The 13,538-nt window shown below is 67.0% G+C and overlaps 1 protein-coding gene across 3 annotated transcripts in view; it reads right to left on the minus strand.

The window, feature by feature from the left end:
• The window catches only part of RXRA (retinoid X receptor alpha), a 100,432-nt gene that overhangs the window by 12,851 nt on the left and 74,043 nt on the right, over window positions 1-13,538 (minus strand). For 2 of the 3 annotated variants that reach the window (XM_059925964.1, XM_059925963.1), the window contains exons 3-5: window positions 9,959-10,109; window positions 9,334-9,513; window positions 493-662 (exon numbers count right to left, since the gene is read on the minus strand). In XM_059925964.1, the coding sequence (XP_059781947.1) occupies window positions 493-662; window positions 9,334-9,513; window positions 9,959-10,109 (501 nt within the window). Of the gene's footprint in view, window positions 1-492; window positions 747-9,333; window positions 9,514-9,958; window positions 10,110-13,538 lie in introns of all 3 variants that reach the window. The other variant, XM_059925962.1, reaches the window with a different exon arrangement.

Here is a 13,538-nt window from a genome sequence, read left to right on the forward strand (position 1 = left end):
GAACAGGGGCACCAGGGGAGTCAAGAGGGAAAGGGGCTCCGCGAGGAAGTGACACCTCTCTGAGACTGAAGCCTGAGGAGGAGCAGAGGGAGTGGCACATGCAAAGGCCCTGGGGTTGGGGTAGGGAGCTGGACAGGTGTGTCCGGTGCCATCTGGGCCACTGTGAGCCAGGGACAGAATGGAGGGAGCAAGGCCAGGGTGACCTCAGGGCAGGCCACAGGGCTGTGCTCCCACCCTGACCGCACACGGGAGACACAGATGAAGTCTGGACCTAACGCTGCCCGCAAACCTGGGGCAGACACAGAACCCCGGAAACCCGGCTGGACGACGGGCCAGAGACAACACGAAGCTTGAAGGTTACCATGAAGTCCTGGGCTTTGAGCCGAACAACCAAAAACTCACCCACCCGACTGGGGACATTACAGAGGGGGTCTCCCTCCCAGGAGCCCGCCCGGGGCCGCGGTCCCCAGAGCAGGGCGGGTGTGCACTCACCGAGCTGGGGTTCGGCCCCACGTTTGCCTCCACGTACGTCTCGGTCTTGGGTTCGACGGCCAGCTCGGCCTCCAGGATCTTCTCCACTGGCATGTCCTCGCTGGCGCTGCTCGTGGACTCCACCTCGTTCTCAGCCCGGTCTCTGCCCCGCTGCCGTTCCTCCTGCACAGCTGAGGCACGGGGAGGCTGCTTGTCAGCCCGCAGCCCCCGCGGCAGCCCCTCCGCCGCCAGGGCCCGAGCGGCGCGCCCACAAGCTGGCCGGGGCCGGGGAGAAGGACGCTGCTCAGAGCCGGCCAGACTGCGGCCCCCTCCTCTGCCCCAAGCCTGGCCTCCCGGAGGCTGTGCGCTCTGAGAACAGAACACGCCGCCTCTCGTTCATTCATTCGCCTATGGGTCACACCAGGACCCGCCCAGGGCCAGGGCAGATGGGCCCCAGCTCTCAGGAAGCTGACGGTTCAACAGGGATCCCAGCGTGGAGTGAGAAGGGCTTTGATGGGCTATGGACTGAGGCAAAGCCAGGAAGGCTTCCCGGATAAAGTGACAATGAAATTGAAGGAACAGGAAAAACAGGGAGAGCAATTCAGGCAGGAGGGGTAGCATGCGTCAAGGCCTAGAACCAGAGCAGAGATGTTACTGATGAAAGGGCCTCTCGTGTCAGCTGGAGAGCAGAACAAGGGGTGCGACTGTGGGGGGCGTGGCCGAGAACAGGGTCCAGTGTGCCCAGGAAAAGGATGGGGTGAGAGGCAGATCTCTGATGGTCCCTTTCTGCTGCGGGGAGGAGAGGGGCTGGGGGAGAGCACAAACTGGGTCAAACCCAGGCTTGAGACGGGACAGCCCGGGCCGGCCGGGCGGGTGCGGGGGTCCAGCACGAGGGTAGAGACTGAGCAGATGCTGCAGTCGGGGGGCAGCCTAGTTTCTGGGAACCCAGGGAGAGAAGCTGATGGGAGGAGGCAGAGAGGGAACGGTTCATTCCAACACGTCCCCGCGGAGACCCACGTGGGAGGAAGGCCGAGGGGACCAGGCACCCCACGGCTGGGCGTTCACAGACCCTCGACTTCACAGCCCATGCAGCTCAAGCCGCCCTTTCCCAAGAGGGGCCGAGACCTCCCTGAGGTCACCCAGCAGGCCCAAGGCGACACTGAACCAGAGCCAGGCTATGGACCCCACCCAGAGCCCCGCAAAGACCCAAGAAGGCTCCCGGGGGCTTCTGCAGCGCCCTCTGCTGACCCTCACACCCCCCCTTCCTCTGCTGGGGACACCAAGGGCCCTGGACCCGGGAAAAGGAGGCCTGGGCGGGGTGGGAGAGGCTGCCCACACAGCACCAGCACGGGGGAGCCCCTGGGCGTATTGGGCCTGTGCCTCCCCAGGGACGCACCAGATGCCACTAAGCGAGGGCCGCAGCACCAGGACGGGGCCCACCACCGCCGCCGGCCGCCCTCCCTTGGTCCTGCTCTGCTGAGACAGAGCAGATGTCCAGACGTCCCCCGACACTCCCAGGGCGCCCACGGCCTCCTCAGGGCCAGCTCCTCAGCCCCCACCCCACACAAGGCTTCCTGGGGCCCCCGGAGACCCCAAGGCGAAGCATGAGCTTGTGCGAGGCGACTTCCCGAGGGCTGCAGTGAAACCTCTGTCACACACTCCCATCCCCACTGAGGGGAAGGGCCTGCACGCAGCCCCCAGCATGGAGCCCAGGGCCGGGTGGAGCTGGGCCCACCTCTTGGGGCGCACCCCGGTCCACAAGGTTCCTAGTAAGAGATGGGAGATCATCCTGACCTGGGGGGGTCCTGAGGGCCAGGCCCGGGCCCCCCACAGTGCCCAGCGGCACGGGCAGCTCCTCCCCGGCCGGAATCCCAGGGCCCTGAGAACTGGACGGGCACAGCACTGGTCCTCCGGGGGTGGAACAGGAGGTGGCCACGAGCCACCACGCAGCCTGGCTCCCAGACTGCTCCTGCCGGGATGGATCCCACGGTCCAGAGCCACACCTGCACAAGTGTGAAGGCCCTCACGGTCTCTGCCGACCCTGCCACTCACAGGCCAGGCCCTGCCGGAGGGAGGGGACAAGCCCCTGCGCACCCTGCTTGGGCCCGGGCCACGTGGCAGCCACTCTGCCTGCGTCCGCCACACTCTGGACCACAGCACCGAGAGGCTCTGGTCAACGGCCCACTCCCCCGACTCCTAGGGGACCTCAGGGTAGGACGTTCAGATAGAAGACGTGACACAGGCAGGAGGCCGAGCCGGCGGCCCTGGGTCAGCTCCAGCCTAGGAGCTGACTCAGGCCGGCTGACTCCTGGCCCACTGCCCAGCCTCCATCCTGCCCTGCAGATGGGGACTCGGCGAGGGGGCCTCAGGCCCTCCCAGGGATGCCCACCGGGATGGCCAGAGGCTGGTGCCCCTCATCCATCCAGCCCAATCCCACCTGGATTCCCCTCTCCCTATTTCTGACCCATCCCAGAGTTCTGTCCCCAAAGCCACCTGCAAGCCCCCCTCCCCAGTGAGCCTCAGCCCAGCCTGGCACCCACACCCTCACGCTCCTGGGGGACCCTTGCTCTCAGCGCTCCCTTCTCTTTCCTGGTCTGACTGCTGGGACAGGCCTTCCGGAGGCCGGGCGGGTGCGGCCCCTCGGGGGGCTTCCCACGTGCCATCACCCTTCTGGGCCTCAGTCGGGGCTTACCCTCCCCTGCAGGAAGTCTGGACCGGGCAAAACACAGTGCCCTGTTCCCGCAGACGCCGCTGTCACAGGACTGCCCCCCGCGTACCTCCAGACCCACCCGCCCTGCCCAGCTCCGGGGCCCGAGCTCGGGGCTGCCTCACCCGGGCCCTCTCACCCTTGGTCTCGGGTGGGTCTTGCACACGCAGGGGACCAGCAGGAGGGAGGAGGGGGTCCGTGGCTCTGGTGCCCGCCCTGCCCGGCCACGGTTCCTGCCCGGCCACGGTTCTCAGCGGCCACTTCCTCCTCAGGCCACAGCTCTAGGGGCTCTGCCAGCCCACCTCCGCTCCGTCCTCCAAGCCTGGGGGTGTGAGGGCTCCCCTCTGTTGCTCCCTGGGGGTCCCCCGGGCCCATGCGATTCCTGGAACACCGCCCACAGCTCTGCAACAGTCCACGTGGACCCCTCTCCGACACGTCGGCCCCGCCAACGACCGTTCAGACCCTCTCTGGGCCACGGGGCTCCCTGAGGGCCGGCCCTGCATCCTTCCCGCATCCACAAATGGCTATTTACGGATGGCCCCTGCCAGGGGCTCCGCTCTCCAAGACCCAAACGCTGACTCGAGTGAGAGACTTTCCATCCGTCTGGCGAGACTCGGGACAGGGGGCTGGCCCACGCTTCAGATCCACCAGCTGGGCCCCGGAGCCAGGCGGGAGGCCTGGAGTCAGAGTTTTTGCAAGCCTGGTGCTTCTGGAAAGTCTGACAGCTGGTGGGGCTGGGTGGGGAGCTCAAGCTGGCCGGCCTGGCTCTGGCCTCTTCCAACACAGCGGATGCTGGGGGGAGCAGGGCACCTCCTCATGTCACCGCCTGCTACAGGGGATGGGGTCACAGACCAGAGAAGAGTGGGCCCGGTGGGCGGCAGCCCCACAGGCTGATCTGGACCAGCATCCGGAGTGTTGGGGACCCAGAACCCTGGCAGGCCAGTGTCCCTGAGACCCTGAGGGTGGGGGTCCCCAGGGTCTGTCCTCTGAACAGAACCCTAAATCCTCAGAGCTGGGACACAGCTGAGAGGCACGTTTTAGCAGGTGGGGAAACTGAGGCCCGGAGCACCAAAGGGGTGCGTGCGGCTGAGCTCTCAGGAGAACAGGCAGCTTAAAGCTACAGGCTCTGCAATCAGACGCTGCTCGGCCCCAACTGCTGTGTGGCCCCGGGTGAGTCCCTGGCCTCTCAGTGCCCCAGCTCCCCCAGCCACGGAGTGACAAGGACAGCACCGGCCTCCAGGCTGGATCCACAGGAGGCGCCCTCGGGACGCTCGCGGCTTCGTCCCCGCGCACGGCCCCCATGACGCGGCCCCGTTAAGGGGCTCTCCTCCCCTTCCAGACAGGACAGGGTGGCAGGTGGGGGTCCCTCAGCACTTGCCTCCTGCGTGGGGACATCCAGAATTAATTAGCGAGCGCTCTGCGAAGCACTCTGAAGCCGTGAAGGGCCCGGCGCTCTGAGCAACATCGTTACAAATATTATTGTTTTATTTAAACACGGGGGGGTGGGGGGGGTGGGGGGTGCGGGAGGGAGCCTGGGGATTCATGCTCTGCCAGTTCAACCACCTCGTAGACGTAGCTGTGTTTGACTTACGTCCGCTGGCGCCGGGAAGCCTCGGGTGGGAGGCGTCGGCCAAGACAGGGCCTCGTTACCCTCCCAGCCCCGAGCCACGGGCAGAGGGGCCGGCACGGGGAGGGGACGCTGCCGGGAGGGCAGAGGAGGCTGGGCCCCCGCGCCGGGGATCCCCAGGAAAAGCCCCCGGGGCCGACCCTCCCCCAGCAGCCAAGCATGCGCCTGGGAGAGGCACTCAACGCCCAACATAAGCGGGGTCCCAGGCGTCAGGAGACAGCTGGTGCCGGACGTCCAGGGGAACAGCAGCCCACAGCCAGGGTGGGACTCCCTCCCCACAACCTGCACAGCGCCCACCGCCGCCCTCCCGGCTCCTGGGGCCGGGCAGGAAGCCGCGAGGTGGGAGGGGTGTCTGGGCGGGGGTTGGGGGGGGACCACAGGCCTGCCACCTCCTTTGCTTTGGCACCGCCAGCGGCTGGGCCCTTCCTCCATCCCCTGTATGGCCCCCCGGGGCAGGCAGGACGGGATTTCTCCAAGGATTTCTGGCCCGGCTGCCTCTTTCTCAAGGCTGGAGGGGCATGTCCCTGCCAGAGGTCACAGGGCGAGTTATGTCCCTCGAGCTCGGAGGACACGTCCCTCCTTCCCTTAGGGGGCTCAACTCAGGACAAGCGGCCTGCACACAAGAATGATCACGTGCAACATACACGGGCACGCACACGGGTTCATACACATGCACATGCTGCGGCCCCCACTCTCTGACCCCACCACCCGCCAGGCACGGGGCTGGCACCCGCCACGTTCCCCCAACAGGCCCTTCGGGGAGCCTGCCGACACCCCCATGCACCGCGAGGAAACTGAGGCTCGGAGAGGCAAGGCCACGCGCCCCACATAGACAGGGAGGTGCGGGCACCAGCGGGGCCCTCTCCGCAGCCGGATGCGGGGCCATGCCCGCCTGAGCACACGCATCAGGCGCTGCCGTTTCCACACCCCAGTCCCTCGGAGGCAGGGGACGGGGCGCAGGAAGGAAACGGGGAGAGGCCTTCCTCAGAGACGAAGGAGGAAGCAGAGGCGGGCAGCGGGGTGACCCTCCAGCCTGCTGCTGTCAGGTCTCCCCCCTCAGACGGGAGCATCGGCAGGCCCCCGAGCCCTGCAGCTGCACGCTCAGCGGACAGGCCCGGGCTCAGCCCGGGGAGGGCTGGCCCGCGGGGCACCTCCCACCTGGGCCCCATCAACCCCGGAATGCTGCGGAATGAGCCCCCGGGGGCTGCGTGTGTGCGCACGCCCCTGCCGTTGCCCAACACGAGACGCCGTGGGCCTGCCGCGTCCCTCGTTACCAGCACGGGGCGGGGTGCCCACCGGCCCTCCCTGCGGTCGGCCGGTCCAGGGGCCAGCCTCAAGCCTGTGCCCCACCTGTACCAGGGGTGTGATCACAAGCCTCTCCCAGGGGTCGTGTGGCACCGAGGCCAGTCGGCATGGCCACCCGTGTGGGCCTGGCACCTAGGAAGGCTCAGGCCGGCCCTGGGGGCGGACAAGCCACATCCTGCATGCTCCCGGCCAAGGCTGGGGTGGCACTCCGGGGCCCCGTCCCCCTGGGCCCCACACTGCCCCAACTCATGCTGCCACCAGCCCTGCCACTGCCAGGGAACCCTCCTGGCAGGGGTCGCCCCAGGACAGCAGAGAGGAAGGAGGCTGCCTCAGGACCGAGCCCCCTGCAGGGCCGGCACCGAGGCTGCGCCGGGGCCACCGGTCACTCCTCCCGAGAGCGAGGCAGTGGGCCGGGCCCCGCAGGCGATGGGAAGCACGACGGGCGCTGCCACCCACGCCAGGACAGAGCCTCCTCCTCCCGTGGCCCTAGGGCTCGCGGGCCGCATGGTGGTGAGGAGAGTTTTACGTTGTGTTGGGAGCACGAGAGGGCGGTGTAGGAGGGTCTTGACTGCCTGCTTGTGACTTATAAATCCAGCAGGAGGCAAGGGGGGGGGGGGTTCCTGATGGCATCAGGTATTTATCTAATGGCCCATAAATCAGGTCTCGAGGGCCGCACTGCCTCGGGATCGCGCCCAGCGCTCCAGATTTATGCACCAGACGGAGAGACGGGCGGCGCGGCTCCGGCCCAGGCAAACGGGAGCAGCCCAGCCCCGCCAGGGCGGCCCTGAGACCTCCGCGAGCGCCCCTCCCCCCTGCACCCCGTTTCTCTACCCGGGAGGTGTGGGAACGGCGTCACAGCACCACGGCTGAGAGTGTGTGCGACAAGGACAGGGTCCCCAAAGAGGCTCCGCACACAGCGGGCGCTCCTAACAGCCCCCGGCGAGCACAGGGGTCAGACCCGCTGCCTCCCCAGCCCCGAGCCTGCAGCTCCACTGCGACAGGAGAGGGGTGTCACCCACTCTCCCCCAGGTCTTGGGGGAACAGGCAGCTGGAGTCTGCCCAAGGCTCATAGGTGGACAGGCTGAGGGGGCCTTAGGAGGGGGTCAGCATTTACGGGAAAGTGGCCTGGGGACCCGTGGACGGTCACTCTCTGGGGCCCCACAGGGCGCCACATCCACTGAGTTTCTCGGCCTCGGCATGCGCTGACCCCGCCAGCTGGGCACGGGGTCTGCCAAACACCCTTCCACTCTTCTGGTGTCAGCTGGACATCTGCCCACCCAAGCCTTGCCTTATGTCCATGGCCGGGCCAGGGACCTACTCTGGGCTCCCACAGTCCCCTGGGCTTCCCCCAAAGCAGCACTGATCACACCTGGGGGGCCCCGCCTGGCTGTCTGACGGTCACTTTCAATGGATGGATGCCCACGGCTCGCTGCTATGTGCCCAGCGCCTGGGGTGGTATCAGGCACCGGGGGTGGTAAGCTCAGCAAGCGAGTGATCTCACTCTATACTGTGGTGCCCACAAGGGAGCCCCGAGCCGTGAGCTGCATGTCAGGGCCCCACCTCCCCTCAGCACACTGGCACCTGGCCCTCTGGCCAGGCTCCACATCTGGATGCGGACTGATCTGCTGCCCACCACACGCTTGCCCCCTGCCCAAGTTTCCATCCTTCAGGAACCACGCTGCACTCACCACCTCCAGGAAGCCCACCCTGACTACAAAGGGTGGCCAGAGGAACCAGGGCTGGGACACAGGCCTCCCCCAGCCAGGCACCTGCTTCCTCTGCCCTCTTGCTGCCCTAAAGGAATAAGATCTGCACTGGAAGCCAGAGGCCCAGGTTCCAGCCCGACGTGTGATCTTGGACAAGCCCTGGACCCTTTGGGCTCAGCTTCTCCACCCAGACAAAGAAGGGTGGGCCAAGGTCTCTATGGAACACGTGCCCTGCTCAGGAGGGCCCGGAGCCCAGGCCGGCCCCTCGCTCACGCTGAAGCCCAGGAGGCACCCCGCCCCTCACCAGCGGCTACCACCGAGCCCCCATCACATCACTGCACTGCACAGGCGGCCTCACGGCCTCAAGGAGCAAATCCTGCAGGACCACACGGCCCAGCTGAGGTTTCGGTTTCTCAGCAAGAACAAGTGGGGCTGAAGAGATAAATAAATGAAAGGAGATGAAAACTGCAGTCCCCACGAGAGGACGGTCCTCGGTGGTGAGACGCCAGCCCGAGACCCCGACAGGAGCCGGTGGGAAGGAGGTGGACAAACACAAGCCACGCGTGGACCATGGGAACAGCCGCAGCGGAGAAGGGACCCCACACAGCACCTCCTAAAGCCACGAGGCCTCAGGCACGGGACACTCAAGCAGGGACGCAGACCAAAACTGAGAGAAGTCACCCAGAATGCAGGAGCCAGCAAACCTGCGCTGGGGAGACCGAGGCCCACAGACGGCAAGGGGCTACGAGGAGCCACCCTGGGCTCGGGCCCAGGTCTGGCTGGACAGCTTGACAATTTCAGCGACCTCAGGGGAGCGGCCTTCCGTGCTACACGCCCCCACCCGCCCCTAATAAATGTTGTCACAACCCAAGGCTGAGGGACCTGCAGCCCGAGTCCCTCTACTGGGAGGACCTGGGGCCGCAAGGCACCCCGGCCAGGTCCGTAGGAGGAAGCACAGCCCAGGACGAGCCGGCGTCCAGCAGGCTTGGGAACGTCCTGATGGTCTCCAGAGCTCCCTGCCCCCACCCCTGAATCAGTGCTGCTCCCGCCCCGGGTCTCCTCGACCGTCCCCTACCGAGCAGGGGGAACAAGGCTCCAGGACCCGCATGCACGCTTTCCCGGGCTCGTTCATTCAGCGCCCGCATCTCCCACCTCCAGCCTTGGCTCTCGCCGTGCTTCTGCCTCTGCCTCTCCCGGAGCCCAGGCACCCGGCCGGGCCCACTACGCCCTTGAAGAGGCTCTGATCAATGTCTGTCCCCAACGGGGCTGGGAGCCGCCAGCAGGAAGGACCGAGAGCGTCTCTTCCGTAATCCCAGAGCCTAGCACACAGCGGGTACTCAGGAAAGATCCGGTAAGTGAGCTCACGGCCCCCGGGGACGTGCTGCCAACAGAGCAGCAGCCGCCTCTGGAGGGAGTGAGCACCCCGTCATCAGAGGTATGCAAAGGAGCTCCGCGAAACTGCCAAGTCCAGAGCCACACCCTGCGCTCCGAGAAGGGAGAGGGCCAGCACCACCTACCTTCGCGCTTCATGCCCATGGCCAGGCACTTCTGGTAGCGGCAGTACTGGCACCGGTTCCGCTGCCGCTTGTCAATCAGGCAGTCCTTGTTGTCCCGGCAGGTGTAGGTCAGGTCCTTGCGCACCGTCCGCTTGAAGAAGCCCTTGCAGCCTTCGCAGCTGTACACCCCATAGTGCTTGCCTGCAGGCGGGGCGGCCGTGAGCACCCTGCGGCCAACTGGCAGGAGGGGCTCGTCCCGCTGGGGTACGGGAGCCAGCCTGCGAGCGCGGCAGGGCTGCGTCCCGGCCCCGCCGAAGACCTGGACCCCGGGGTCCTCGCCGTCTCCGCGTCTGAGCTGGCGGCCCGAGGAGGTCGGCCGTCCTGCCCCCGGGGCTGCCGGGCTCAGGAGTGGGATGCGAGGAGCCCTTCACCCAGGGCACGGCCCAGAGAGGGGTGCAGCCCTGCTGCCCCCATGCCATCGTCACCACTACAGCTGCCTCGTCTCTGGAAGCCTCAAGGCCACCCTGCCGCTTACCATCTCCCGGACGTGGAAACGCTAGAAGGTCCCGGGTGAGCGGCTCGGAGCTCCGGGCAGCCCCTTGCTGGCCGGGAGCCCCGCCGTCCCACTGCGCCCTCCGTGGCTTACCTGAGGAGCGGTCCCCGCAGATAGCACAGATGTGCTTGGTGAAGGACGCCATGTTCCCTGAGGGGTGGGCCGGGACTTTGAGGACACCGTTGAGGCCCAGCGGGGGCTTGATGTCCTCGCTGCTGCTGACGGGGTTCATGGGCGAGTTGAGCTGGGGGAGGGGGGGAGCCGGGGTCAGCCCTGGCAGGCTGCTGCTGGGCCAGGAAGGTGCTGCCACACACCCCCTTCACAGAGAGAGAAACTGAGGCTCAGAGAGGGGCCTTGCCCACCCCAAGCCACGTGGAGCGGCAGGGCCCAGCCCCGCTGAGCGCCGGCGGATGACTGGCACCACTCAGCCAGGCCGGAGGAGGCCTTCCTGCCCTCAGGGCCCAACCCTCCCGCAGGACCCCAGGCTCGAAGGAGGACCCGCAAGGCCCCTGCTCACACCCTCTGCCCCTCGCCCACCTAAATAAGAACTGCCTGCTATTCCTGGGTGCTCGCCCGACAGGACAGCGAGAGCGCTGGGACCCTCTGGTGAGGCAGGCGCTTCGGGGACTCCCAACCCATAGACGGGCACTGAAGCCTGGTCCCAGCAAGGAAGGAGGAGAGCCAGGGTCCACCGGCAGGCCCCATTGCCCCGGCCTCGGCGGGCAGGGTAGGGGTCTTGGATCGTGTGACCCGAGGAGAGAGGGAGGAGACAGCATCCCTTACACACACACACCCCCCGCTCCATCCCTCCCGCCATCCTGACGCTGCTCCAGGAAGAAGCGTGGGAAACTCACCAGTCACCCTGGCAACAGCTGCCGCGGCTGCAGTGACACAGCAGTTTTGGTTCCGCTGCGCCCACCCCAGCTCTCCCATCAGCGCCAAGGGCCCCGAGGTGCTTCCTGCCGCATCCTGCGCACCAGCCGGTCCCCACAGGCGCCAGGACGCCAGCTGGGCGGCCCCCCAGCACCCCGACTTCTGCAAACCCCTGACAAAGGCGGAAGTCGGGTCCTACGATGTCTCTGGAGGGACAGCAGCTGCCACGCTGCCCCCTGGTAGCCCCAGGCTGGACCCCTCCTGCACAAGGGAACCTCACTCACCCCTCCTTCCTTCCCCGTGGCCCCCAGCCTCCTACTCCCAGCCCCCTTTCTCATGGGACGGGAAGAGCTGGGTGCTCAAAGCACAAACCATCCCAAAGGCTGTTTCACACCAGCCCCAGCGCCTGCAGGGACTCTTCCAGCCCTGGACAGGTCTGGATTCTTCTGCTCAGGTGGGCTGTGGTTCTGTCAGGTCACTTATCCCCAAGGGACTCGGGGGGCGGGGGGGGCTGCAAGGAGGCCGGGAGGCCAGCCCCGGCCACCTGGGGCTGTCAAGATGCAGGACGTGGGGCGAGAGGGCGTCCAGAGGACCCCACTGCACCCAAGAACGCGCACCCCACACCTCCGACCACCCCCACAGGATCTGCAGGCTTCAGGAGCAGCTCCCAGATGAGCCTCAACTAAGCAGGGGCACCGACTGTTTGCTAAGGGCCACTGTGCACGGGATTTGCCACGTGGAAAGCCCCTAGTGAGCAGGGAGAGCTGCCCTCCCCTTTCCAGAGTGGACACGGAGGCTCAGGGAGGTCAGGGGACCAGCAGAGAGCCCACGGGTGCTAAGTGGCCGAGCAGGTGTGAGCTCAGGCCCCTGGGAGCCACAAGCGCTGAGGGGCTCCCTGCACACTGCAGAAGGGACAACCGGGGCCCCAGGGGACGGGCCGGCCCAGAGCCGCTCGGCGATCCCATCCACCAGACCATCCACTGAGCGTCCAGCCAGGCGCCCGAGGCCTCGAGGAACACGCCCCGTCCAGCCCGCAGAGCTCGCCCACGGTAGTAGGGGGAACGGCCACAGCTTATCGCGGGATTCTGCCTCCTCTATTCCCTGTGTGACTGTAGGGAAATTATCTAATCGCTCTGGGCCTGACGCTCCTCGCGTAAAAACTGGAGAAAACGTGAGTGCCTCCATTCCAGGGCTGCCATTAGGAAAACGGAGCGATTCACGGGCAGCGCCAACAGCAGAGCTCATGAAGCCAGCCTGGGGCGCAGCAGCCTCTGCATTAGCACTCGGGCTTCCGGGGGCGGCCGCCAGGCCAGCTGGGCCGCGGACAATGGAAGGCGGCGTCCCAGGCAGAGGGGGTAGAGGGCCCCCCCCCCGCAACCCCCGGAGCAGACGTCTGGAGGTGGGGAAACCAAAGGACTGTTGGGAAAAGGGCAGGAAATCCATGCGGCCGCGAGTGGAGGGTCAGCAGCAGGGGCCGAGGGCAGGTCTCGAGGGGCCACTGAGCGCGTGGGGGCACCAGGCGCAGGCTGGAGGCGGGCACGAGGCCTCTCGGGCTGTGGGAGCCCGGCCGCGACTCCACGCAGCTCTGGATCCGCTAGGCGGCACCGAGGAGAGAAACTCGGGCGTTTTCTCTTTCCGTGGTTGCCCAAACCATGCCGGGTGGGTAGGGGCCACCTGTCCTCTCTCCCAGGCCCCCACGTGCAGGCCCTCGGGACTGGCGCCTGCCCTAAGGAAACAGGTAGGCCGCAGCACCAGGGAAGCAGCTGCAGGCAGGATGGATGGAGCCGTCAGCCACGGTCAGTGTCATGGCCAAGCTGGCTCCCAGGCCACACGCTGAGGGCATCCCTGCCCTCCCGGGCTCAGGCTTCCTTCCCGTGGGCACAGCAGTCAGCCCAGAGGCTCTGGGGAGCCCTAGGAGACCCTGCACGTGTGTGAAGATGTAGGCTGGTTGTAGCCCCGTCCTCACCCCAGGCCTGGGGCCACCACTTCCCTTCTCTGCCTCAACTGGTGGGTCCTGGCACGGCCGCCATGGCAAGGCCGAGGGGGGACAGGGGTCGCCCTTCTCCCTCCCTAGCCCCAGGCTGGCGGGCCTTGGACTGGTTCACAGCTCCCAGGACAGAGCGCGGGGCGCCTTGTTCTGCCAGGCACACACACCCACCCACCCACCGTGGGCTCAAAGGCCCCCCACCTATGGGGGATGGCTCCCCTCCTGCACCCCGTCCCGTGTCCTAGGAGACCCGGGGCACCAACAGCCCCTTCTGGAGGCCGAAGGCTCCGTGGCGTGCCCAGGATGGGGGCCCCGTCCCATTTCCCCTTTCATATCCTTGGCACGTATTTCAGTTCCCGCGGAGCCTACGGGACTTACTGAAATAACCGCCCGGCTCCACCAGGGCCCCCCAGGTCTCCTCCCCGCCCCTCGCTGCCCCTCTCTTCCACGCCTACCGTGCCCTTCCTTCCCAGCCCACGCTGGTAAGGCCCATCACCCACGGTCAGAACGGGGTGGCAGGCCCTTGGCCCCGCTTACCTCCGTCTGCCCATCAAGGCAGGGGGCAAACCCTACGCAGCACCCGTGGCCTGCCGGACGCCCCATCACAGAGGCCTCCCAGCCGTGGTGCCCACAGCAAGGACAGGCAGGGACCATGCAGGTCCTGCTCCAGGAAGGCTCGCCAGCTGGTGAGGCCAGGAGACTGAGGTGCCCACACGTGCCAGGCCCTGCGGACGGGCTCCGGGATGTGGTGGGGAATGCGCCCTGGGCCCTGGGCCGATGGAGCCCCCGAACCAGGGGAGAGGCGGGGCAGCT

The sequence above is a fragment of the Balaenoptera ricei genome, chromosome 6 (assembly GCF_028023285.1).
Source record: "Balaenoptera ricei isolate mBalRic1 chromosome 6, mBalRic1.hap2, whole genome shotgun sequence".
Classification (NCBI taxonomy): domain Eukaryota; kingdom Metazoa; phylum Chordata; class Mammalia; order Artiodactyla; family Balaenopteridae; genus Balaenoptera; species Balaenoptera ricei.